Raw genomic sequence first — 25,039 nt, 5'->3', positions numbered from 1 at the left:
GTTGCTATAACCCTATAATAAAAGAATGATTGGCTTGCATAGTTTTGGTGTTCTAGTCCGTTCTGCCTTGAAGGGTTGACAATTTGAGCCTAATTATGGGTTACCGTATTTTTTGGACTATTAAGACACACTGGACTATAAGACACACCTTGGTTTAGAGGAGGAAAGCAAGAAAAAATAGTTTTTGCCTCCATGCATCCTGTTTGTGCCTTCCCCTGTGTCCAGAAGCATTCTGCAGGTCAAAAACATGCCCATTTTTGGCCTCCCAAAGCCCCCAGTGTCCCATTTTCAGCCTCCCCTTTGGCCAGAAATACTCTGCAAGTCAAAAACATGCCCATTCCCAAAGCCCCTGTCCCATTTTCGGCCTGTCCAGCGCCTGTTTTTGGCCTCCAGAGTGCTTCTGGATTCCAGGGAGGGCAAAAATAGGATCCACAGAGGCCTCTAGAGGACAAAAATGGGCTTGTTTTTGACCTACAGAGTGCTTCTGGACACTGGGCAGGGCAAAAACGGGACCCATGGAGGCCTCTGGAGGGCAAAAATGGGCTTGTTTTTGGCCAGCAGAATGCTTCTGGACACCAGGGAGGCTGAAAGCAGGAGGCTTTGGGAGCCCAAAAGGGATCCGTATTCACTGTATAAGAAGCACAGACATTTTTACCTAGTTTTTTTGGGGAGGAAGTGCGTCTTACAATCTGAAAAATATGATATATATTGTGGTGGAGTAGTGGAGCTGCCCTACTACTTAACTTTGGACAGTTGTAGCCAGGCCTCGCACACCCCAACACCTGCCTTGCTGGCTCATTTCTTCTGTAGCTGGCAAGGCTGGGAAGGCTTTCCTGAAGGCCTTTGTAGCTGATAACAAAGCTCTGGATTGATCCGGAGTTCTGTTATTGACTGCAGAGGCCTTCAGGAAAGACTTGCCAGCTGCAGAAGAAATTCCTGAAGACCTCTGACAGCGAAAAGGAGACCAGGGGCGATGCGCGCAAGTGAGGTTAGTAAGTGGATGACATCCCCTGAAAATAAGACCTGGTGCCTTTTTTGGTGGCAAAAAAATATAAGACAGGGTCTTACTTTTGGGAAAACAAGGTATATATGAATTTCTCAGCAGTCATAAATTGCTATGTACTTGTTTTGTCTAATGTAGAACTTTCAAGTGCCAGGCAGCACCAGGAAGCATTTAGAAACTAAATATGCATCTTTTTTTTTTTTTTAAACAAGTTTTATTAATTTTCAAAACACACAAGTCATCATTATCCATTACATATTTAAACCTTTTTCCATTATAAATTTAACAAGTCAGATGAACTATAATTCTGTTTTAAACCATTTCCATATAAACATACAAAAACCTCTTATCCAATTTCTCTTTATTTCTCTTTACTCTTATTCAATTTTATTATTATTATTTCATCTATTTCTTTCTGACTTAATTACCATTATTCTCATTCTATATTTCTGCAAGGTTTTATTAATTCTCCCCCCAAAAAAGAAAACATATATACACAACACACAAAACATAAAAAAATCTTTTTGGAAAGTAACTTGGACCCAGGTATCTCTCTCTTCATGGACTTCAACTGTATTCATGCTCATCTTACATATCATTACTTATTTTATTTACCATTCTAAGTCTTCTATATTAACTTCTCCACATATTTCACTCTTCTTAATTCTATCTTAATTAATCATCTTAATTTGAGTCATTATATTTGTATATTTTGTCCATTCTTTATTGTACCTTTGTCTCATTCCTTATAAAAAAAAGAAATTTCTCCTGAAATCACTAATCAGAGTATGATGTCTTTCTATCTCCCCACTAAATTAATCAAGTTAATCTTTAAAATACCACCCAATACCCAATCCGATTTTGCTTGGTACATTCTATCTGACTAATACATCCAGAATAATTAAATACATAGTTAAACAATAGATCTAAATATTAAAAACAAATACTATAATAAAAATTTTATAATAACATCAATACCATAATCTTATTAAACTCTTTAATTAAAACTCAATATTCTAAACCTCCCCTCATATTATTAAATTTTAAAACCAATCATTATTAACATTTCAACATTTTAATCTCTTATCAACTCTTAAGCCATTTAAGTTTTCTATTTCTAATACAATACTACAATATCATCTTATGTACCTTGCAAAATCTCTTTGAAGAAATTATACTTTATCCTTTATCCCTAAAAAAGATTCCTTTTTTCCCATTTAATTTCAAAACTTTGTAGCTTTTCTCCACCTTTTCCCTTTCTTTCTTCTTCCAACAAACCTTTCTACCCCCCCTTCTTCTAGCCTCTGCCTTACTGGCTTCCCTTCTCTGTCGTATTCCTTTTCCCTTTTGTTTACTATCCTTATATTGATTTTGCACCTTATTTTTCTCTTTCTTAAATGTTTTTTTAAATCTTAAGTCCTTTATTTCTCTTCCTTTCCCTCTTCCTTCTTTCTTGGTCGAGTTCTGAGATTTATTAAAGATAGCTTCCTCTCCTTCTTCTTCTTCTGCTGTCTTCATCTGTTGTAATGTTTGTTGATAGTTAATAAGCGCCATTTCTAAAAAAAGGAAGGCTTCTTTCAAACCAGCTTTACCATTTTTTTTTGCTTGTTCATAATCTTTTCTCAGTTCCTCAATAGAAAGAGCCATTATAAATCTTTTCTTTTCTTTTCCCCTTCTTTCTTCTTACAACAACCAGAATATTCCAAAGAAAAAATAAAACAGTCCCAAAGTTATCAATCAGTCCCAGCCAAGGCAGCGTTCTCACTTTCTCCTCCTAGGGTAGTATCAATCAGAGAAAAAGAAAGTCCAAATCTGTTTCTTAAAATCTTATTGCAATATATTTTAGTCTTTCAATCCTTAAGGCATCTCCTCCAACAAAGTCTTAGCATACAAATATTTTTTTTTTAGTCCTCTGTTTTCCCACTCATCGCTCAAAGCCAGTTTTCACCTAAAAAAAATAGTTTTTTTAATATTCACTTTTTATTCCGTAGGAAAAGAGGGTAAGCTTTCCCTTCAGCACCATCAAACTGCCGCTTTTTTCCTCTTCTCGAAGGTATCATTCAGAAAGTCATACTTTTCAGGAATTTTGTTAAATATGTCTTAGAGTCCTAGGAACCAAGAAAAACTTTCTCCTATCAAACACTTTCTCCACTTCCTCCTGCGCATTCTTACCCGGCTGCCAGCTTCTTTGTGGCGGCCATTACGGACCGCCGCTGCACCGTCCTGGGAAAAGGGGTTCTGCCGGCCGGGAGGGGTCTGCAACACCCCAAACCCCTCTCGGATCCCCTACCTTCAGCTGCCCCTGCAGGGCAGCCTAGCTCCGCACTCCGTCCGGATCGGAGCCCCAAAAACGGCTAGCGCGGCAGGGATCGCGCAGCTTCGCGAATCCCTACCGCTCGCGAAGCCGACAAACCGGAAGTCCAGAAACTAAATATGCATCTTTGTTCCATTGTAATTCTGATTACATAGCCCATTCAGATATGTTTTCCACATCACACTTAACAGTACAGAATTGAGTTAAACAATTTCCCCATATGAAAGAGAAAGAAGGAAAATGTATATACTATCATAAAATAATATTCTAAGTCAGTGTAAGATGCCAGTACAATCTTCCTCAAAGTGGTTCCTGCAAATGTGGGGGACTACAATTCTCACAGTTCCCTATACTTTCAATCTGTTGTTCTGCAAATGATTTGTATTAAAACCTCCATGATTCCCAGACACAGTAATTTGAGATTACAGTGTCTCTCATCTGGAAAGCTTCAGATTAGGTGAAAGACTAAATTGTGACTTATATATTCTCTTTTTACCTCAGCAAAAAGTCCCTGAAGAACATGATATCCGAATGTCAATTAAAGGGGAAGTAGTGGAGAAGAGTAATATTAGTGAGAACCAATATAAGCCAAAAGCTCTTACAGAGCTTTCACTTCAAATTTAGAATTGGACTAGACTTGTGAATCATTATTAAGTCATCATTTCAAGACACTTCTTTACCTAAACAGAGAAACTGAATGACAGCAGGCAGAGTGGGAGCAGGAGTACCAAAGTCAGTTTCCCTATTGACTTTGCTTGGCAGAGAGCACCAGAAATCACTCTTCCTCCTTCTCCTCAGTTGACCCACAGGACTGCCTACAACTTTGCAGGGAGAAAGGAACCACGGACTGCAAGAAAAACTGCATCTTCACTCTGCCATCCCAGCATGTCCCCTAGGGCCCCAAAGAGGAAAGGGCTCACCTATCAATCACTGATGCCACCCAGCTACCCTACCTCGCCAGAAGACGTCAAAGTCAAGCCCTCATCCTTCCCCCACTACTTTCCTATGTTAAGAAATTTCAAATTTCACCCTCGATTCCAAATTAATCAATTGCTGCTCACTGTTGTGTCTTGCCACCAACCACTGGGTGCCAGGTTCAAAGGAGGTGGGAGAAAAGGGTGAGGATATGCCTCTCCCATCTTCCCTTAAGTTGTGAAACCTATAGTTTCTGGAAAGTGCAGTCAGAAGGCATGGTAGCACTGAAGCGGCCTCAACTTTTCCAGATTTCAATCCCACAAAAGTAATGGGTCTGGGATGTGGATGCATTATGTAGGTTTTATCTTATTTGAGACTTCTTAGTTTAAAGATGGTTGCCCTATGGATGCACCATTTCACCCAATTGGATGTTACAGCAGACAAAAGAGTTTCAGTAGTGTATGGGTGTAAGAGCCATTATGGCTGAGATAACTTTTGGGGTTCTAGTCACATTTCTCTAGAGGGAGGATATTGAATAAAATAAAGTCATGAGAACAGGCAGTCCACACAGCCCTTTTACAGCAAGCAATTAAGAACTGAGAAATTAAACCAGGTGTGTTAAGCAAGTTGAACGCTTAATGCATATATGCATTATTTGCTTTTGATGAAAGGATAATAATGTATTAATGCATGCATTAATTCAATTTGCATTAGTTTTAGGCAGTATAAGTTTGGGATTGTATCCCTGGATCTCCTGTTGTTCTTTACAAGTCTTTTTGTTTTGTGGAACATGATTAGTAATATGTATCTGCATATTTATTTTATTTCTTGTTCGTTTATACAATTTCTTTTTTGTCCTAAGGGCACTTGAGACAACTAAAACACAAAACTAAAACACAGACACATAGACAAAATATATTTAAAACTATTAAAGTAAATTAATTTAACTAATTACATTTAAATTAAATACCTGATAAAAATAAAATGCCAGGTTAAAAATATTTTGATTCCTTTCCTAAAAGCTGGAGTGGGATGAAGGTGAGAATTGAGCACAAACAAAACAGACCATATTTCAAAGCTTGAATAGACCATTCTCTTAATAGGATTATACTAAAATTGGGAGTCTTTCAAACAGTCAGGCCATTTATGGGTCTGAAGTATTGTGTCTTCTGCTTAGAAAACAGTGATAACAAATATATTTGTTATCTTAAGGTGATAACAGTGATCTTAAGGTGCTTCAGATGTGCTGAACTGATTAGTAGCCCAATTGCCTTGTTTTCCATCATTAGAACCCTCTGATATTTCCTCTTCCCAGGTAGAATGTATTGCTGTAGTCAAATTGACTGTATGTATGTATGTAATATAAGTACACACACAATAAAGATTACAATTAAAGGAGAAAACTTGAATAATGGATCAGAAGTTAATTTTAAGCATGTTTGGCATTATAAATACACTGTATTTGGAAGAGGAACATTTTTTACCTCATAGTCCTGAATCTGATTTAAAATAATGTGCAAGGGGACGCTACAGTGGATATAGAAATGTCTTAGCAAGTGATCTGGATTACTTTCTTACATTGGATTCACAAAGGAGACTTGTTTAACATTTTGAAGAGTTCTGTGAGAAATAAGAAAACAAGTGAGAAGAAATTAAGCCCTTGGACTTTATTTGAGATGATTAAGCCTCCAGATTGTAAAAAGTAAATGGAAGAAATATAAGAAGATCAAGATTGTTAACAGCAAAAGGAAAGCACACAAAATTGATTTATTTATCTTCTATCTATGTACTGTATATAAAAGTGAAATACCACGCATGCACAGGGGTAGGATTCAAAATTTTTAACCAGTTATGTGGGCGTGGCTTAGGTGGTGGGCGTGGCTTGGTGGTCATATGACTGGGTGGGCGTGGCTTGGTGGTCATGTTAATGGCTGGGTGTGGCCAACTCAATATTACTCACATCGAGGCACGCATCTCCTTGCCTGGCCTCTCATGACTGTGGGGATGCTGCAACAGTCGTAAGTGTGAAAAACGGTCATAAGTCACTTTTTTCAGTGCCATTGTAACTTTGAATAGTCACTCTACACAAGCAAAGTACCAGCAAAGGAGGGGGAAAAAACTCCAGAGATGTTCCTGAGACAGGAAGTCTAGTCTTGCCAAGAATGTAACAAGGGTTAACGGAGAGGCAGTTTCGTAAGCAACACCAGAATGTTTCCTTCCTGCCTTCCTTACAGGATTAGGCCAGTAATTTCTTCTAACAGCTGGTTCTCTGAACTGCTTAGAACGTTAACAACCGGTTCTACTAAATAGGTGCGAACTGGTAGAATCCCACCCCTGCTCATGCATCATCACAGAATCTCCAGAACCTTAAAGCCTACAAACTTGAAATTTGGCACGCATGTTCCTCTTGGCTTCTAGGTGCTCACTAAGAAAAGATTTTTCCAAATGACCATCAGCTCTGATGCTAAGGAGTTCTACACTCCATCTCCACCTGAAAAGAAACCTGTTCCAAATGCAAAAAACAAGCAGAGGAGAGGAGTTTCAGTTTCACTTTTAGTTTCACAGCACCAAGCAGCTTTTACTACAGAACAGTTGAGCTAAGCCATGCCCAGGCTTCTTGCTGTCTCCTCCTTGCTCACACAGCAAATACTGTTTCAGTTTCCAAACAGCCCTCAACTCTCACACACTGACAGGATGCTAGCCAGATGAATACTGATGGATGCTGGTAGGTAGAGGCAGAATTTTTTCCCCTTTATTTTCCTCCCAAAAAACTAAGCCCAACCACATAGTTTAGTAGCGAAGCACACATATTGAGCTAGTGAAATATATTGTTATTTCTGGTAAAACTTAATGGGTTTTTGCTAATACCAGGACTGAAATGACAAGGTTTTATGGATTTGTGTATGGATAAGTTATTATATTTGAGAAGAAGGAAACATTTGTTGTATTATAAGAGAAGGCGATAAGTTACTAAAATTGTTCCTAATTATTGTTATGAAGGGAGAAATCATTTCTTTATATATTCATTATTTTTTCTACATTTAAAAAAAAAATGAACTATTTTTTCCCTTTCTATTTTTAAATTTTATTTAGTTTAGTTTATCTACTATTAAAATGCATTGGATCCTCTGTTAATAAAGTCATTCCTGTCAAGGATTTTGTGAAAATGGAACAGTGCTGAATCTAAAGTCCATAGCCCAATACTGGCAAATTTACACTCCTCTGACATTCTGGACTTGTTCTCTATTTTACGATTTGTATTTCCAGGTCAAACACACACATGCACAGAGGGAGAGACTAGGAAACTGCTATTGCAAAGTAGCCACGTCACGGGATTATTTCTTAGCAGTATATCAGAGAACAGAACCATATATGGGTGTTTTTTCAGTTCTTTGTGTGTCTCCTCCATCTATAATATTTGTTTACCTATGCCCTGTCTTCTCAAATGTCAGTGTACAATGTGGTTTAATGAAAACAATCGAAATCCACATTGAAATGTCACAGCATTCTACAGCAGTAACAGGTAATAAAGTGCATTCATGCTATGCCTCATAATATTAAAAAAATCCTGCTTTCTTGTTTCCTTTAGCAAGTTCATTGCAGACCGTGAGAGCAGAAGAAGCCTAACCAACAGCCATTTGGAAAAGAAGAAGTGTGATGAATACGTAGGTTTCTCTCTTCGCTTCATAAAGGTTTATTCTTTAATGTTGCAGATATACAGAAACTGCTGAAACTTGCCTGGATGTCCTAGGCAAGAAGATTTGCCATTAGCTACACTTTGCAGGACTGTTCATTTGTGTTTCATTTATGTGATTATATTTATGTCCTTTATGTCCTTCAATGTAAGTTGCATAATTCTCTGCAGCCCACAGTTAATCTTCCTAATGATCAGTGAATGCAGTATGGATAAGGTAGGAAGCAGGGAATTTTTCTTCCAGAATTTTAAATTTACCTAATGGAGACAAATGGTGAAGGCAGATAAACAAAAGTATTTCAAACAGTTAAATTATGAGATCTACTGTCTAACATTTTTAAGAGCTTGAAAAGGAGATTAGTTGTTAATGGGTAAGATTCTCAATGGCTGCTAGTTATGATGGTCATACTTAAATTCCATTATTATCATCCCTAACTTATGACTACGCTCTCCAATGAGTTGTAGTGAGAGCTGCTGGATTCAAATGACACAATGCACCCTGAACTAATAATAGGCTTTGTGTGAGTCCTGCTGGTGAAATCAACATATTTGGTACAACTGAGCATGTTCCACTCTTAACAAGTCCAATTGCCAAGACTTGGATGAGCAGAAACATTAAGCCATGCCATCTGACTTTTGGTAGACCACCTCTTTTAACACTTTCACCATATTGATTTCTGCCAATCCTCTTAGAGTCAATTACTATGATTCTGCTTGTAAAAGACATCTTAACGATGAAGCTTTGAGATGTGTTGTGTAAAAATGAAAGAAATGCTCATGGCTTTTAAAATGGCTTTTAAACAATTTAGGTGAACCTTAATTGATTAAAGATTGATGTGGTAATGAAATTTAACAGGATACAATAGGACCCAGTTGATAGATACTAAATAACTATATATTACTAGGGATTGCATTAAAAATAATATGTGGATATAGCATGTAGGAAAATGCATTAGCCACATGGATGTGTTCTCTTTGTTTTATTATGCAGTTAACATATATGTAGTCTTCTTACAAGACTTCTTATACAACTTATAATTGATAGCTTAGCAACCACTCAAAGCTATGTAGGACCCCCAAAGGTTACTCTCTAGTAGGTTCAAACTTTCAGTAGGTGTCTTGCTCTCCCTCCTATGGTCATGTAACCGCATTCCAAGTGTTCAGCAACTGGCTGGTGTTTACCTTTTTGCAGTCCTGTAGTCACATGACTAAGATTTGTGGGGGGTTTTGCCCCAAATTGGCTTTTACTTCTAGTTTTTGGCAATAAAACACTGTAGCAAATAATGGGTTTGCTTCATGACCATGGCATTTGTTTTAATGATTTGATTGACTTAACCATGGTGATTCACTTAATAACTGATGCAAAAATCGTAAAATCAGAAGGGTCACAAGATGATCCACTTATGACCAGTATAATATGGTTATATTGAGCAGATGTAAGTCAAGATACACCTGTATAATGTTACACTTACTGATGTACCTGTCATTTTTTTTCTACTACTGAAATTCACTGGGCAGATAACTGAATGTTAGATTTAACATATAAGTGACTAATGTAATTATGAAATGACTTCTCAAAATGAACATTGAAAAGAACGCTAACAGTTGCCAAGCTTTGAAATTAAGTTGCCTTCTTCCTTTATTTTCCTTCTTCCCTCATTTTCTCTTTTTACAGAGTCCAGGCACAACATCTTTGGGAATGTCTGTCTTCAACCTTAGTAATGCTATCATGGGTAGTGGAATATTGGGTCTTGCCTTTGCTTTGGCCAACACAGGAATTGTACTCTTTACGTAAGTAATTCATATGCCAAATTTCTTTAGCAGTTTGACACAAACAAGGGTTGAATGAAAAATAACCACTTCCATAATTTCAGTTTAAATAGGGAAGTTTTAATAGATGAAGTAAAAAAATTATCCTTAAAAGAATTATTTTGTTGTTAATATTGGTGTCTCCAAGCAATCAACTCCATTTGCTACATACTTTGTCAATGCTGGACAACTTTTAAAGCCACCGTGAAAGAACTCCACTTTTTGTTTCTTCAATGAGGTCCTAATAGTCCTTTCCACTAATTTGAAAAAAATAAATTCTTTTCAATATATCACCTTTACATTTTTTGGACTAGCAATGTACAATACTCACTTCAGCATCACCATAAACAACCTGAATTTGATGTTGAATTTCAATTGGAAAGGTCCTTTGGCAATCAAAACGTAATCATGACACATCGCTTAAAGTGCACTTACTGCAGGCTTTCACTTCACAAACAAGAGCAATAGAAACTTTTCTCAGCAACTTCCTGCCAATTAAAGTCAAAGAACAGAGGCTAAGAAATACATAAGAGCTTCTAGCATATTCAGTACTTCCACTTGTCAGTGACTTACAACTTTGGAAGCATCATTTTTCATTCAATCCTTGTAAATATTCAGCTGAAGGAAAGACACAGGCAAAATTCTGTTTTTATACTTTAATGCAGAGGTTTACGTGATCTGTGTTTTCCTAACCAGTGCATAAACAAAATACACTTGTAGTTTCTTAGGTTTTTCAGTGTAATTCATAAATAAAAATATGTATGCAGAATTATTAAATACAAATAAAGGAGTCCCTGCTGATTTTACTCCGCTAGTCATTACCGACTATAGGGGGCAGTGCTCATCTCTGTTTCAAAGCCATTGAGTCAGCACTGTCATGTGGCCAAAATAACCTCACAGAACGCTGTTATTCGGTACCTGTTTATCTAGTCGCATTTGCATGCTTTGAAACTTAGGTTGGCAGGAGCTCACCCTGTTACGTGGTGCTCAGGCCTCAAACCTGGGCTTCCAGCTGACAAACTGCTGAGCCACCACACCAGTCCTTAAATAAAGACACTAGACATAAACATGCACACATAAAGGAAAATAACAAACAACCTACAACCTGTAAATGAAGCTGGGATAAAATGAATTTAAGGTGGGTAAGCTGAAAAAGTGAATGAAACCAGAATGGACAGATAAAATCATTCTTAATTTGAAATGTATGTTTAAACTCCATTCAAAACAGAATGAGTATTCATTTAATATGAACTTCATACATATGTGGGGACTTTTTAATAGTCAAATGGTCAAACATTGCTCTTTAAATTCTAAAGAAATTTTAAATTTGATTCTTATGTAAAGTATTCTAAGCAATAAGGTATATGCTTTTTGGGGACTTCTTTCTAATCAAATAACTATTGTTAACAGTTTTCTTTTTTTTAATGTTGAATAAGCTTTCATAGCTGGGTGCCATGGATACACTAGAACATATTGCTTCCTGAAGTCTTAATCAACATTGCTACGTCAACATGGAAAGGACAATATCACATTATTGTCTTAAACAATACAATGGAGGTGGTACCTAATCAATAAGGTTAAAAATATTGTCTTTTTAAGAGCAAAGATAGTATGCTCTCTTTGTATGACATTTATCTGGTCTGGGTTCTTGCTACTTATTACTAGAAAATAAAAATAAAGATACTAGCAAATGTAGTATTGCTAATATGAATTATCACAGCTTTAAAAAGAAATATTGTAAATGTTTTGTTACCACTGGCTCTCCTGCATTTAACCAGGATAGTTCAGAGTGATAACAGCAAATGGTATTTCTTGCCAGATTTCAACCCTCCAAAAAAATTGGTATAAAAGGATGTTTAAAATAATATATTGGATTCATGGTATACACAACACAAAAATATGCTCAGATTGGTATTAAATTTAAGGAAGGGGATTATGTTTCAAAGAAATGTCAACAAAGATACAATGAGAAGGGTTATGTAGTACATAGATAAGAACTCTGAGAAAAGCTATCTTGAAGAAAGTCAGATAAAGCTTCATTTGTGCTCAACCAAAATAAAAGCAAACCTTGATATCATTCCATCTAGACACCCATTGTATTATTTGAGCTAGATTATTCATGAATCATAATAGGTTTTATCCCACGGTCTGAGGAGAGGCAGATTCCTTCATCGAACTAATTTTGTGGCTAAAACTCAAAAAGAAGATCCTCAACCAAATTCCTTCCTTATTATTTAATGTCAAGAGATGAGAAATTGTTGGTCTATGGGTCAATTGAGAAAATGTTCTGCCCTAACAGGAGTTTCTGGAAGCATGTATTGCTGGAGATGCCTGTTATAATGTCTATAAAATGTGCAATCTGATTCCAAGCCAATTGTTTCGGTCAGATGCTAAGCTCAATAGAGCTAGTCAGTGACCATTATGACCATTCATTTAACAATGGTTCAAAGTTGGGCACTTCCAGTGACGTCTTCCTTGCTGACGAACTGGAGACAGCGATCGTCCATGGCTTCGATCCGTGGACTCCCATCAGAGGGCCCCGATCACCTGAATTTGGGGCCAGAACCACCCTGTAGGGGTGGTGAAGAAGGGGGATACTGCCAGCTGGGTCAAGGGGAGCTGCATCTCCTCTCCTTGGCTAGGCATATTCCCCTCCGAAGATGGCTGTAGCGGTGGTCAAATATGGCCACCCTGAAGAGGAAGAGCTAACCGGGACAAGATTGTGCAGGAGCGATGAAGAAGAGGACAGCACAAAAACCGGGCTAATCAGACGCAACATTTAAATACAAGGTACCCTGGAATTAAAATTTTAAGGAATTTTTAAGGGAGATAATTAAAGCGGCGGACAGAGAAAGTGAAGAAACAATTTTTGACAGCTGAAAGTGGCTTTGAACTTTGAAAGGAGGAAGCCAGAAGAAGATACCTGTTTAAATTGGATAGATATATGATCTTGACACTAAATAGGCATAATTAAAGTTGAATTTGAACATGTCAAAGAAAAAACAAAAACAGTAATTGATATTTGGACTTATTGGAACTTTGCATTTTAAAAGCCCTAAATAGAGAGAAAAAGCAGGAGGAAAAAAAGAGCAGAATTTGGACGTAACAGAGAGTGCCATGTAGTGGTAAAAGACATTATTTTTGACTTTTTATAACCTGGCTCTCTTAAAGGTTGGATTTGATACAAAGTAAGTGAAACCTTGTTACAATAAAATAGAGACCCTAGAAAGTGAAAGTGAAAATATTGAACAATAAAACAAAGAAAGAAGCAGGAAGAAACTATCTTGGGATTGTTTAATGATCTTGGCATAAACTTAAATTTATGGAGATTGGACTATTTGATGAATCCGGGAAAACCCAAAGAGGAATTAATAAAAGCTGATAGTTGGAAATAAACTCTATAGACATTGGTTGAATAAAATTACTGGACAGAAGTATAAAAATGGCAGAGCTTTTTTTGAAATTAAAAATGGAACTAAGAAATATGAAAGAAATGCTATAAGAAAGAGGCAAATCATTTGGCTTTGCCCTACAATTTTTAGAAATGGCAACTCTAGAGTATGAAGAACAACAAGGAGTGCCGGAAGAGGAGGAGCTGATTAAAGAAGATGCCATCTTTAATGAACAATTGGAACAATGAATATTAAAGCGAAGGGGGAAAAGAATGGGAATTAAAAACTGGAGATTTGGGGAGGTAATTAAAAAGGGGAATATTTTGAAAACCAAACAAAATAAAAGGAACAGCAGAGAAGGGAATTGCAGAAGGAAGCTTTAAAGAGGGAGGGGGATAAAAACGAGTAAGAAAAGGAGGGAAAAAACAAAGGAAAAAAGAAGTAATAAGAAACAGAACCAGGAAATAAGAAATATGGAAATCGAATAAAAATGAAAAGAAATTATTTATTTAAAAGACATAGAGACAATGGTTAATTAAGAATTAAGAAAGGGGATTTTGCAAGGTGATGAGGTGTAGTATAAATGTATTAGAAGTAACAAATTATTTAGAAAGTAGGAAAATATAGATTATTAAAATGAAAGATTGGAACTGATACTTCTTTGTTATTGGAATACTAAGAAACAATATAAATCATAAGGATACAAGCAACAAAGTTACAGTCATAAATGGGAGGAGATGGATGATAGGAACGATGAAAAGATTAATAGTAATAGTAATGCAGACTTTGTAAATAGTTTGACAGTGTTGAAGGAATTACTTGTTCAGCAGTGATGGCGTTTCGGAAAAAATGTTCTTGTGTCTAATTTTTCTGGTGTGCAGTGCTCTATAGCATTGTTCTCCCATGAGCTGTTCAGAGCATCCAGAAGCGGGAGGTGCTTCAGACTCTTCTGGAAAGGCTGGGCTTAAAACTCCGTGACGCTCCTCCTCCTCCACGGGACACCTCCTCAGCGTCCCCTGTTTTAGCTCAGCCTTCGTGGTAAGAGGTTGTGCACTCCCTGACTGGAACGGTTTCTGATTCAGCTAGTCAAGATTCAGGTTTGCTCTTGGGTTAATTCAGCTTGCAAATTTCCCCCCCTGTTAATCTGGCGATTTCAAGGCTTGTGGCTGTATTAGGTTATCACCCCAATCAGTTGAGAGCAGCTCTTTGTGACTGGCGGAGCCTGCCACTTCGCAGGCAGTCTGAGACGGCCGCTTCAGGCAATTAGCTTATCTAATTCCCCGATCGTCTTATCTTTGCGGTCTTGCCGGAACGCTCGCAGCCGTGGCTCACTTCTCCTTACAGGATCATTTGTCTGACATTTTGGAGAGTCAGCAGCAGCGGCTTGTTAAACTGCTCAGGCATTTAACATCGGAGTTTCTGCCTTCCCGCCTTTTTAAATGGCTGGCTTCAAGTTCGCGCCTAAATATTACAGGCACCATTCCCCACTGGTTTCCCTTCTTGGGGACCGGGGCAAGTACTTTCCCACTCCACTTTCCTGGGATTATTTCTCTCTTAGCCTGCTGGTGTTGGATAAGCAGGCTAGTCCTTAAGCAGGATTTCCCCCCCGCCTCGCAATTGCTTTTGGATTGTTACATTGGAGCGAAGCCTCAAGTGCCATTTCAAACAGCGGGACGTTTTTGACAGGAAAGGATCCATCCAGGACCTGTATAGCTGGTTTCCCTTGTTGGGGACCAGGGATCCTGAATATTTCTTGCTTGGAGCGCTTGGGGGGTTTCCCTTGCTGGGGACCCTTAGATACTGTTTCCCATATATATGGGCTTACATATAGATATAGGCATATGTATATATATGTGTGTTTGTATATAGAGATATATATATAAACTTACACTCCTGGAGAAGCGCCCTACTTTCAACCACGGGTAGGCACCACCCCTAAGTACAAATAATAATAATAATAATAATAATAATAATAATAATAATAATAATAATAAAAATAATAATAATAATTTTTTAACAAAATTACTCAATCCTACTTCTATTACATTATCCGAATAAACTGAATCTGCAAATCAGATTTATACTGCATGACAATTTGAAACCATAACACTTGAAATAATCTCTGATTTTGCAACTCTGCCCTCATATTTGGAGTAAGACCTTTTGAATGCACAGACAACCCCTGGGCTAAGAACATACATTTTAAAGATAAGCTCCAGTGTCCTCAAAATTCTTGATCCAAAGTTCCTTAAGACCAAATGACAAATTTCATTCAGAGCAATTATTTTAATATATGATTTGTCATTTGTCACTTTTCTTGAGAAGGCAGCCATCCTGCCTTCCCCCAAGTAATTGTCTTAACCTAAAGGAGGCCCCTATGGTTTAAATTAAAGTTATATTCATATTACTGCTTTACATCCACTCTTACTCAAGTTTTATATTATAGTGCTAAAAATATTTTTCTTATTTTTCTTCTAGGTTGCTTTTGATTTCAGTGACACTGCTCTCCATTTATTCAATAAATCTCTTGTTAGCATGTGCAAAGGAAACAGGTAACTTTACTTCCAACATTTAGATAATGAATATGGTATATAAAAGCCTAAATATTCCACCCTATTTTGCTTTGCTTTATTAATTCTAAAAGAAATTAAATATGCTTTGTTAAACCAAGAAAAAAATAACCATTGTTTAGTTTTGCTTTATTAAATTAAAAAGTATATAATGCCATAGTTCAAACATGATCTTAATAAGATAATGAGGTTAAACAGTATATGAAAATGTATGCTTTAAAAGTGAAGTGAAAATAAAATAAAAAAACCTTGATCAAATTGTTGAAATTATTGTCATCTGGGAGCTAAAGTCCACAAGTCATAAAAGGGCCGTAGTTCCCCACCCCTGTTTTATAGGAAACAGGACATTCTAATATACAACCAGGCATACAAGTCAATGAGTAGTAAATTCAGTGCAATTTCCCTTTATGTGTACTGAGCACTATCTTACAGCATCATGATAAAGGTGTGTGCAAAATGGCTTGATTTGTAAGGAGGGAAAGGAAGCATCTTGCTATAAGTCAAAGTCCTTTACAGTCCTTTACAGACCTGTTTAGTGGGACAGTGGAGCCACCATGATGGCAGCACTGAACTCCATGTTGAATACAATACAAAGATACAGTTCCCAAATTTTCTACTTAATACACCTCTGAATGATATGAACTGCTGCTTATTAGCAAAAAGAGTTCAGTATAATAATTAAAAGAATCACGTGCCAGCATAAATATTCTAAAGACCTGATCACTGCCTGAGTTACCTATTTGTCATCTTCTCAATGACATCTCTTTTTTTTTCTTCAAAAAGTCAAAAATATGGTGGACTTAAAATATTCTGGACAAGCTCGATACTCGTGCTTCGCTACTAAACTATGTGGTCGGGCTTAGTTTTTGGGGAGGAAAAGGGGGGGGGGGAATTCTGCCTCTGCCTACAAGCATCCATCTGGCTAGTGTACTGTCAGTGTGTGAGAGAGTTGAGGGTTGTTTGGAAACTGAAGCAGTATTTGCTGTGAGCAAGAAGGAGACAGCAAGGAGCCTGGGCATGGCTTAGCTCAACTGTTCTATACTAAAGCTGCTTGGTGCTGTGAAACTAAAAGTGAGACTGAAACTCCTCTCCTCTGCTTGTGTGTTTTGCATTTGGAACAGATTTCTTTTCAGGTGGGGAGGGAGTGTAAAACTCCTTAGCATCAGAGCGTGTTAATAATATATGAAATACTAATACTCTGTTGGTAATTTCAAAAAATTCTTTCTTAATGAGCACCTAGAAGCCAAGAGGGACATATGTGCCAAATTTCATGGTTGTAGGCTTTACTGTTCTGGAGATTTTGTGATGATGCATGAGTGGTATTTCGCTTTTATATATATAGATAGAAGATAGATAAACCAACTTTGTGTGCTTTCTTTTTGCTGTTAACAATCTTGATCTTCTTATATTTCTTCCATTTACTTTTCAAAATCTGGAGGCTTAATCATCTCAAATAAAGTCCTAGAACTTGATTTCTTCTCACTTGTTTTATTATTTTTCACAGAACTCTTCAAAATGTTAAACAAGTCTCTTTTGTGAATCCAATGTAAGAAAGTAATCCAGGTCACTTGCTAAGACATTTCTATATCCACTGTAGCATCCCCTTGCACATTATTTTAAATCAGATTCAGGACTATGAGGTAAAAATTGTTCCTCTTCCAAATACAGTGTATTTATAATGCCAAACACACTTAAAATTAACTTCTGATCCATTATTCATAAATATAATTCAATATGTCAATTAAAATATTTTGCTCCATTCTTTATTAGTAAATCAAATATATATATATATATATAGATTTAACCCACTGTTTGCTTTAATTTGATAGAATTTATATGTTCAGTTTATTACTTTACAAAACATATACAATTGAAAATCACATAATTGGTTATGCTGATAGAAAAACAAAAGGATATTTTAGTTGGAGATGCAGTGCTTCATCTAGTCAGAGTAATACCTTTTCAAGATCTTGGTGTTTATAGGGTACTGAAGTACTGTAATGGAAAAGAAGAAGGATGGCTGTTCTCTATTTCTATCATCATCCTCTGTGAATAAAAGAAAAGCCTACAATAGAAACATTTCCAATTCTTGTTGTGGATGGCATCAAAGATTATGACAAAAGGAATTATTATGATTTATCTTCATGTTGTTTGCAATTGATTAGGATTTTGGGATAGTTGCTAAAGTGTAGCTGTAACTCCAAGAAATTTCAATAGAGTGAAGGCCATTTAATTGATACTTCTATACCAATATTTTGGAATAGCACTTTAAAGTTAGTTCCAGAGTTTGCGTTTATTTATTCTTGACTCTGCTCCAGTTGGTTGGAAGCCACAGAATCATTGTGGATCTACAGATCTTAAGAGCTGTCTTTTGTCATTAGCAGAAATGTTTGTCTCACCTTGGCTCCCTCTCCCTATGTTGAGACCAATAATCTCTTCTCTTCTCTCTCCCCTTCCTCGCCCTCACCCACTCCTTTGGTTCACTAATGTATTCTCTTCCCCTCCATCAATCCAGAAACTGTAACTGGGCAATTACTGTCTTCATCCAACCTTCTGAATTGTTGAATATTAATAAAATTACAGTCTTATTGAAATAACCCAATTATTTGTGATGATGAAATGGTAACACTTTGCAAGTATGCACTTTCCCACAATCATGGTCATAGCTTTTGGAGAAAGTGCCTGCTTGCAAAGTGTTGCCATTTCACAACTTATTGGGATATTCAAATGCAGCCAAGCAATGCCAATGTGATTTATATTTTTTACATTTGAATTTTCCTCGTGTAGTTTCACATCACTAGAACCTCACAATATTTTTTGTAAACCACCATCACAAATATTTGTTGAATGAAAATTGTGGTTGATACTTGTGCACTTTATTTTATTTTAATTTTGCTTAAGGGTAAAATAGCTTTTGATATTTCATGATCAAAGAGTTGGACAAAGACAGAAATTTAACAACATTATTTTCACTCTTCTGCCGCTGAACCAGAAGGAGAGACAGCAGCAATATTGGTTCACACGTGTCCTCTATGTTTCAAGGTTATCAGAAGTGAAGACAATAGCTTCAGAATTTTTCTTTGCAAAGAACTGGAGAGAACAAATGCTATGATATAGAAGTGCTTTCTGCTTCTTATGCTTTATATCTCATTTGTCAGCTAAAAGATAAAAATAGCATATGATATACATAGGTATGCAACAAATATACAATATATGATTAGAGATACTATTCCTTGTTGTGATTAATTGCCAAGTCTTCACTTTGGTTTAACTAGGCTGCATGGTTTATGAAAAACTCGGAGAACAAGTTTTTGGCACTCCAGGAAAGATTATTGTTTTTGGATCTACATCTCTTCAGAACACTGGAGGTAAATAAAGTCTAAAGAAGCAGGAAAAAATAAATAATTCGTTCAGTAGGTCTACTTAAGCATTTAATACTGGGAAGCTGCATTAGCTCTTTGAATCATTTGCAGAACTGCAGAAGGAGCCAATGAACCATAGCTATTTACATATGTACCCATTTACCATCATCCACATGTATACCATTCCTTTTCTTGCATATACACATAAAAATGCAGTGGGAAAGTCCACAGGGAGAAAAGGATTTTTTTTAACTTAAAGCAAACTACTTTTGGAGCAGAAACATTTGCAGGCATAAGTTGCTTTACCTATTGATTAACAGCTGGTTTTAAAACAACTGGTGAAACAATGACATTAAATTGTACTTTGAAATGGTTTTAATACTATATCTTTTTCTGCAGGTAATTAACTGTGAATGTATTATGAGAATTATACTAAAACAAAAGTATTTGTTTTCATTTGATTTTTCCCTTCCTACCATTTCATTTCATTTCATTATTTATTTTATTTTATTTGTGCAAGTTCTACACATGTAAGGAAAAAGCACATAACCCATTTCGCTTACTACCCATGTTATTAGCTGAATTTTGCCAAATATTCTTTTGACTTGCTTTGAAAATTATACAGAAATGTATAACTGTATGCTTAAGGCACAATTTCTTGTTTTCTTTTTACCATGCTTTCCTACAGCTATATTGAGTTACCTCTTTATAGTTAAAAATGAGTTGCCTGCTGCCATAAAGTTCCTTATGGGAAAAGATAACACATTTGTGTAAGTTGAATTTATGTTTTTTTCTATTTTGGTGGTTGGATGAAGGATTTATATAAAGTGGTCGATGCCAGGGGGAAATACAGGTAGTCCTCGAGTTATGAATAGAATGGAGCCTGCCCATTCCATTCGTAACTGAGGATCCGTAGGAGTGAACTATGTAACTTGAATGCGATTACTCCATGCTTTCATGCATGCATTCGCTAATTTAGTGTGCATCTTGTTAAATGCACATGAGGTATCTCAGGGTGGGGAAGACCATGGGGGGGTCCTAGTGGTGGAACAGACCACCTGCTTCAGACCACCCAAGACTTCCCCTGACCCACTGAGATACCTCATTCTCCCTCCCCTGGGGTCCCCACAATTGTTCCTCCCCATCCTGCTGTGCCAGGTCACTTACCTTATTGTTGTGGTTCGCCAGCAGCCGGTGCAGACAGCAGAGGTATCGGACAGTGAGGACGAAAGGGAACCAGTCAGGGAATTTGGTGAGAACTTGGACAGGGGTCTTGCATCTGATGCAGGGATGGGGCCAGGACCATCTGAGAGTGGGCTGCTACCTTTGGAGCTTTTGGAGTCTGGCAGCAGCGAATGAGAGGACCTAGGGGAGCCTGTTCCCAGTGCGCATGTGCACAGAGCTGTTAGAAGGCGAGAGCAGCTGAAGCAGAAGGGGCCACTCGGGAGTAAGGTTGGGAGGTGATTGTCTCTCCCATAAGGGATAAAAGTCAATCCTCAATGACGAAGAGCTTTGCAGGAAGCAGAGCAGTTCAGTAATCTCCGAGTCCTTCGTGAAGCTCTGTACTCTGGTCGGTTTTTTCTAGGTTTTTGGGTTAGTTTATGTGGGCCTTAATTGGACTTCTGTTTCTTGGCAGCATTTGACAGCACTGAAAAGTGTGCTCTTATCTGGAGGAACTGTGTCTAATGAGTTTTGGCTGGGAATGCAAGTAATTCCCAGTGTGACATTAAAGGTTTTATTTTTAAATTCAGTTTGTGTTTTACTAAGTTTGATGAAGCCTGGGTTAGAACACTTATGAAGATCTGTCTCCTCTCCAACCTCTCTGTTTGTTGGCCTGCTCCCTCCTTTCTCATTTGTAAAGTACTTAATGAAGCATTCAGCAATGAAAAATGAGGCTCGGGGGGCCATGTGTACCCCTCTCGTCCTCTCTTGCCACCAAACCACTTGATGAAGCCTTTGGCGACGAAAAACAAGATGCAGAGGGCTGCACACACCTTTCCGGGCCTCCCTTCTCACCATCGAAACGCTTGATGAAGCTTTCAGCAACAAAAAACAAGGCGTGGAGGGCCGCACGTGCCCTTCCAGGCCTCCTTTCTTGCTGCTGAACTGTTTGAGGATTGTGCCCTCATAGGCTTTGGCAGCCCTTTGCAAAAAGCCTTTGTCAGTAGGAACAGAGCTTCGGAGGGATATGCCCATCCCTCCAAATCTCCGCTACTGCCAACAAAGGCTTTTTGCAAAGGGTTGCTGAAGCCCATAGGGACACAATCTCCCTGCAGGCTTCGATAATGAAACAGCAAACAGAGGGAAGGCCTGAGGGACCGAAGCCTTCCCTCAGTTTGCAAACATCCAAACCTCACTTCACAGAGAACAGAGGCCTAAAGTGTGAGGTCACACGAGATCAGTAGCACAAGATCTCGTGCTACTGATCTCGTATGATCTCATAGAATATTAGGCCTCTGTTTTCTACAAATGCACCGAAAGCCTGAAGCAACAAAGCAGGCAAAGAAACTGTGACAGAGAGGAGAACTTCGCAAGGTAGATAGTTGAGTCTCCACAGATGGCATGCCTGTGAAAACCTGGTCCTGGGGGCGGGGGAAGGCAGGTGAATGTTTCAGAGCCTCTACGGTCATTTGTAAGGGTGAACAACTACCGTAGTGCTGCAACATTCATAATTTCAGGATTTTCATAAACACTAGGGAGTGCTTATCACGTAACTTTGAACGTTCGCAACTTGGGGATTAACTGTACATGGTGCTATTTTCCTACTTTTTAATGGAATTATTTAAAAAGAAGTGAAAAAGTTATCATTTTCATCTTTCCCAATATGGAATCTCTGGAATTGGTTGAAACCATAACTTCTCAGAATTCCCAGCATATTTGTAATTCCTGGAAGATATGGTTCCAAGATATCCAGAAGGCCAGAAGAAAGTGTGGAAAAAATGTCCACTGTGAACAAAACCCAAAGATTTTGGAGTTAAATTCAATGACATGGACAATTACGGTAATCATTAGGTTCTTGGCCAGAACATTCAGAGATAATCGAGGCACTTTATGAGCATTATAACCAGAGAAACTACAAGTTTCATTGCAGGTAATTATTTGGAATGATCTGGCTGAAGCAAGCCAACGGTGATTCTAGAGACCAGAGTGGATTGGGATACTTTCTGTCTCTGATACTTCCAGTCTTCTCTTTCAAGATCCCTTTTCTCCCTATCTCAAATAGTAACCTGAAGTAGAAAAACTAGATAGCTTATAGATACAAATTGAAATCTTACACATGGGGATTGGGATGAGGATTAAAATTATTCCAAGTTTTGCTGATTTCCATCCCTGGTTTTAAATTTAGCTACTTTTAAACAAATGGGAGTTCAGAGTAAAAGTTACCTTCTGTTTTCAAAAATGTTTTATAGAGCCTGGTATGTGGATGAGCGAGTTCTGGTCGTAGCTGTCACCTTTTTAATAATTCTTCCTCTATGCCTTCTGAAAAATTTGGGTAAGGATAAATTACTTTTTTTAGACTAAAAGGTTGTTGAAACTTAATTTTCAACATGTGTACAGGATGAATATATTTGGTTGTTTAAGACACTAAATAATGTCTTTATTTCATTTTTCTATTTCTGAGATTGGTTATGTCCAAAAAAAGTTCTGCGCTTCTTGAGAACAGTAAATAATATAGCTTGCTTCAAATAAACAGTGGTATTAAGATATATTAATATTAAAAAACTGTATAAATCTTAGTTTAGCAAACATCTTAGAATATTTGTAAAGTCAAGATATTCTTAGATTCCTTACCCAGAACACAGTTGTTTCAAATCTTACTTTTACCAAGGCTCTGCTTCTTGCTTATTAAGATTACAAAGCCCCCTGTATTTACCTCTTTAGAGCTTAATCATGTATATAATGAGATGTCCTGACAAGTTTTTTTCATAAAAATTCATCCAGAGAATCTAAAAGTGCACTTTACCTTTTTATTATTTACAACATGGGAATACATTGGGTAATGTGGGGTGGAATTTTGGAAAGGACTAAAACTAGAAGAAAAAAGTAATTAAATTAGATGCAGTTTATATAATTATTACCCAATTATATAATAATTGCCCCTTCTTGTCACAATGAACATTACAATTCAGCAGCAAAGATTTGCAAGACACTGAAGTCCTTGCATTATAATCTAATGTTTTCTTTTTCTTCTAAAAATTATCAGCCTTTATTGCTGTTTAGAATATAAAGCAATATTTTTGCAGTTGAGAACTTTTACAGTCCCATGTGAAGCATGCTTCTTAATTCTGATAGTTTTCTTCATTCAAAACTTAGAATTTCTGCTTGAAAATTGCAGGTTACTTTCAAGACATGGGCAAGAATGATATTAATAATGGATTAGCTTATTGCCAGTGAAGTTTTTAAACCATTTGAGTTATTGCAAGAGAAAATTGGATTACTGGAAATTATGAAATGGCAGTTTCATTTCTTGATTTTACAATTTGGTCAAAATGTATTACTCTTGTTATAAATTACTGAATTTCTGGCAGGGGAAATTGTTTTCAAATATACTAGATTTAGATGTTTTTTCAAGAATATTGCTAAAATATTAGTTATTTCCAGGAACTTAGAGATGAAAAGTTAAATATCCTATATTAACAAATAACTAGCTAAGAATCCAGGGGTAGGATTCAAATTATTTAACAACTGGTTCTGTGGGCATGGCTAGGTGGACATGACCATGTGACTGGGTGGGCATGGCTTTTTTTAAAAAAAATTTATTACAGCACCCCCCACTCCATTTTTTGGGCTTTCTGGGCCTCAGAGAAGCCTCCTGGGGTGGGGCATTTTTGCTCCTAGAAGGCTTTCCTGGGTCCCTGGAAGGGAAAAAACGTAGCCTGGAGGGGCCATGCAGAACCCCCCAGGCTCCGTTTGGGGGCCTTCTGGGCCTCAGGGAAGCCTCCTTGGTGGGCGTTTTTGCTCCAAGAAGGCTTCCCTGGGGCCCAGGAAGGAAAAAAAGAGAGCCTGGAGGGGGCGCACAGCACTCCCCCACTCTCCCATTTTGGGGCCTTCTGGGCCTCAGGGAAGCCTCCTGGGGGGGGGGGGCATTTTTGCTCCCAGGATTTGTACATTTACTTTTTGAGGCTTCCATCTCAACCAGGTGTCTATCTGCAGCTTTCAGGTCTAAAACAATAAAACATTTAAAACCAATTAAAATCAGTAAAAAAGTAAATACCATATATACTCGAGTATAAGTCGACCCGAATATAAGCCGAGGCACCTAATTCTACACAAAAAAAACTGGGAAAACTTATTGACTCGAGTATAAGCCGAGGGTGGGAAATGCAGCAGCTACTGGTAAATTTCAAAAATAAAAATAATTAATTTGGGAAACGATCTCACTATCATGAAAGGTTTAATTGATTCACTAACCCAAAAGAAGAAAATGATGATGACAGCGGGAGGCAGGAGTCACTCTCTTCCCCTCCCTCGGAGGCCCCCTGAGTCAGGAGTCACTACCGCCGGCGCGGCCCCAGTCCCACGTCGCCTCGGGAAGGAAAGGCAAAAAGGAAGAGCGCGGCAGCGCTTTGCAACCGGCAGCGGCACCGAAGGCTCAGGCTCAGCGGCTCCTGGTTTTGCCCCACCCTTCCCAAGGCAATGTGGGACCGGAGCCGCACTGGTGGCAGCAACTCCCTACAGCCCCAGCCGGACACCTGAGCGGAGATGTAGGGAGAAGGCAAAGCGACGGAAGATCCTTCAGGGGAAACTGAGGGGAGACTCACCCTTGGTCCAGATGAGCCCCCTTCCCCATCCCTAAGGAAGCAGAGGCAGCCAGCAAGGGCAGGCAAGCCCCGCTTCACAGACTCCGTCCGTCCTCACTCCCACCCACCCACCCACCCAAAGCCACAAAGTCCCCCAATCGCGCAGCCCAGAATCGCCCTCCCCTCAGGGGGCAGCAACGACGCCGGTTTTTCCCGAGACAAGAAGCTCCGCCGTGCAA

The 25,039-nt window shown here is 38.0% G+C and overlaps 1 protein-coding gene across 1 annotated transcript in view; it reads left to right on the top strand.

The window, feature by feature from the left end:
* The window catches only part of SLC38A1 (solute carrier family 38 member 1), a 70,363-nt gene that overhangs the window by 23,240 nt on the left and 22,084 nt on the right, over window positions 1–25,039 (top strand). Inside the window, exons 3-8 of the mRNA XM_026667834.2 lie at window positions 7,822–7,897; window positions 9,602–9,717; window positions 15,606–15,679; window positions 18,973–19,065; window positions 19,748–19,829; window positions 22,470–22,552. Of these exons, the coding sequence (XP_026523619.2) occupies window positions 7,822–7,897; window positions 9,602–9,717; window positions 15,606–15,679; window positions 18,973–19,065; window positions 19,748–19,829; window positions 22,470–22,552 (524 nt within the window). The remainder of the gene's footprint in view (window positions 1–7,821; window positions 7,898–9,601; window positions 9,718–15,605; window positions 15,680–18,972; window positions 19,066–19,747; window positions 19,830–22,469; window positions 22,553–25,039) is intronic.

This window comes from Notechis scutatus, chromosome 6, assembly GCF_049901735.1.
Source record: "Notechis scutatus isolate UNSWTSFEM ecotype Mainland chromosome 6, rNotScu1.2, whole genome shotgun sequence".
Lineage (NCBI taxonomy): Eukaryota > Metazoa > Chordata > Lepidosauria > Squamata > Elapidae > Notechis > Notechis scutatus.
This window is presented reverse-complemented; position numbering and strand designations above follow the sequence as displayed.